A 2,701-nucleotide genomic window follows, 5' to 3' on the forward strand; every position below is an offset into this window, starting at 1 on the left:
TTTGCAACTCCTATGATTAATTGTATCAATTAAAAATTATTTGTTATATGATTTGTATAGAGATCACATTAGATCTTACAAATTTAATTGGAAAAAATATGAAAATTCATTCCAACACTAAATAATGTAATATAAAGATAATCAAATTTAAAACTGATGATAAATATTTTAATATAAAAAATTAATATTAAATCTACTAAAAAATAATAATAATAATTTTCTTTTGACAAAAGTAAACAAACCACTAAATATATTTATAATATTAAAAATTATTAAATCTATTTATTATTTTAGTAAAAATATAAAAAATAAAGTATAAATACAAATATAGTACTCTAGTTTTATTGAATATACATGTCACTCGAAAACCAAGAAACAAGAGAGCTCCTCTCCTTGTCCTTTTATAAATATTTAAAAGGCAGAAAGAAACCCATTTGTGAATGACTAAAAGTCACATATCATCACAATCTCTATAATACATGCATAGCTCAGATTAGCTTTGGATTTATGTTAAGTGTGAGGTTTCTTGACAACTAAGACTGGGCACTTGCAATGGCGTCTGCAATACTCGCTCACACTTCCTACAATAGCCCTGTAACACAATCCTTCACCATTATTTCAAAGCAAATATATATGTGTGTTAAAAACATTTAAAATTGAATATATATTTATAAAATAAATCACCTCTTAACTGCTCCATGACCATGACTTCCAACAATTAAGAGATCAACTTTCATTTCTTCAGCTGCCTCACAGATGGCATACCTTGTTTCTCCTATCACCACTTTCATTTCAGTGCTCACCTGCAAAGCCCATTATTAACAATAACAATCAACAGTCCATTTTTTAAAGATATATAATTCCTTTATTTTATCATAGTAAAATGTTTCTAAATTTGGTTGTCTTGGTTTCAATTTGGTGAGGGGTCATAAAATTTAATTAAAATTCATACAATCAAAGTTAGAAACAATATACATAAAAAAAATTATTTTAAAGAATTGAATTGATAAAGATTGATGCTTGTAAATTGTCCATTTAAATAGTGTATATTTTAAAAACATTTCAGCTCACACTTTTCAACCGCAAACTTATACAAATGTTACAATAATATAGACAATTTACAGGCACTTTAAAAAGTCTGTTAGACATCTACATGCAAATATAGAAAACTTGTCAGAAATATACATACAACTGTTAAAAGTCTGCATGTGACCTTAATACATACATTATTTCAAAAGTTAGGAATTACACCCAATTTAAATTAAAAATCTACACATAAAATAATATAAAACATTATAAGAAGAGACGTACACAATTTAAAGCAAAAGTTTACGTACAATTGTGAAGAGTTAAGAATACGTGAGCAAAAGAGAGAAAGATCAAAAACTCCTTACATTGTCTTTCTCACAAATCTCTTTTGCACTAGATAATACTCTCTGCGTAATGTGATTTTGTGTTTTCCCTGCTATTTCATACACATGATGTCCTGCAGATGCAGCTGCTGCATAAACCAAAGAAATCTGATTCAATAATTGACAGAGATTTCAGATAAATATGATTTCAAAAACATGTTAAGAGTGTAAGAAAATCAGTACCATGGCCTGCTAGTGCAAATTTTGAGACGGCTGGAGTCTCTGCATGCATAACAATAATATGTTTATCATTTTTCTCTCCCACCAGATTATGAAGAGCCCATTGCAATGCATACATGCTTTCCTCGCTCTCATTCACAGCAACCATTATTCTGCTTCCTTCTCTCTCACTCCCGGCCATTCTTCTCAAAAAAAGCTTAGAATCTGAATCTCACACAACAGACCACACTAATATATTTACGAGTTTGATGATTGTGGCACTCCAATTGCTTTGTTTTATACTGCTATATTCATCCATCATGTTGAGACAAAGTATTTGTTCGAGATCATATCTTCTTCACTTTGTGTAATAGTTTATCAAAAGTTATTTCTATCTTTGGTATCACAAAAGCTAAAGTTTAATTTTTATATCTATCTCCGTTATCTTTAAAGATTATTCGTAGGAATCCCTGTGTCATGTTTGTTATGGCATATTATGACTCTTATCTTCCACGGAAAGGATTTTCAGTGTGATCCTTTTAGTTAGTGATTATTTGATTTCAGTAGAATATAAATATATTATTATTATTGCTATTGAACTATTGAATAGGTATTTGTCATTATGTTTTTATATACTTTCAGGTCGTATTATCACTTTGTACAGCTTGTACCATCCAAAGCAAGTCGATGACAACATTTCTAGGCAAATATGTCTAGTCCTATTTTTTTAAAGCGCAAAAGTTGCTGAATGTTTCTTTCAAAATTTGCATAACTTTATTGGTGCCTCGTTTTAAACACAGTAATAAATATTGTCCGTCGATAAGGTCGAATCCAAGTTTGGAATATTTGGTACGAGTCATTTTCTTTGCTTTTTCTTTGGCGACTTTGTACTCTCCTTACTGTTTCTTGTGGTAGATTTCTCCTCTTATGCTTTAGGAAAGTAAATGCTTGGAAAAAACTTTAAGAGCAATTTATTCCTTCTGGCTTTTCGAAATTAGAATACAGCAATGACTTTTATATTCATATTTCCATTCTCTTTTTCTTTCACCTCATTTAATCAAGAGTGAATATTACATAGAAAAAGGTAATTATTTGAGTCAGTAGTTTTGAGATTTCATTATGTTTTTCTT

The 2,701-nt window shown here is 29.3% G+C and overlaps 1 protein-coding gene across 1 annotated transcript; it reads right to left on the bottom strand.

The window, feature by feature from the left end:
- Window positions 1-316: 316 nt before the first annotated feature.
- On the bottom strand, window positions 317-1,875 carry LOC149571254 (uncharacterized). Its single transcript, XM_089808812.1, has 4 exons — window positions 1,596-1,875; window positions 1,395-1,501; window positions 685-803; window positions 317-592 (listed from the first exon to the last, which is right to left on the bottom strand). Exons 1-4 carry the CDS (start codon window positions 1,771-1,773, stop codon window positions 511-513), a joined length of 486 nt encoding a protein of 161 aa, XP_089664938.1. The 5' UTR covers window positions 1,774-1,875; the 3' UTR covers window positions 317-510.
- Between the last annotated feature and the right edge of the window lie 826 nt (window positions 1,876-2,701).

This window comes from Cupressus sempervirens, chromosome 2, assembly GCF_028749045.1.
Source record: "Cupressus sempervirens isolate cs-2001-9-10 chromosome 2, ASM2874904v1, whole genome shotgun sequence".
Taxonomy (NCBI): Eukaryota; Viridiplantae; Streptophyta; class Pinopsida; order Cupressales; family Cupressaceae; genus Cupressus; species Cupressus sempervirens.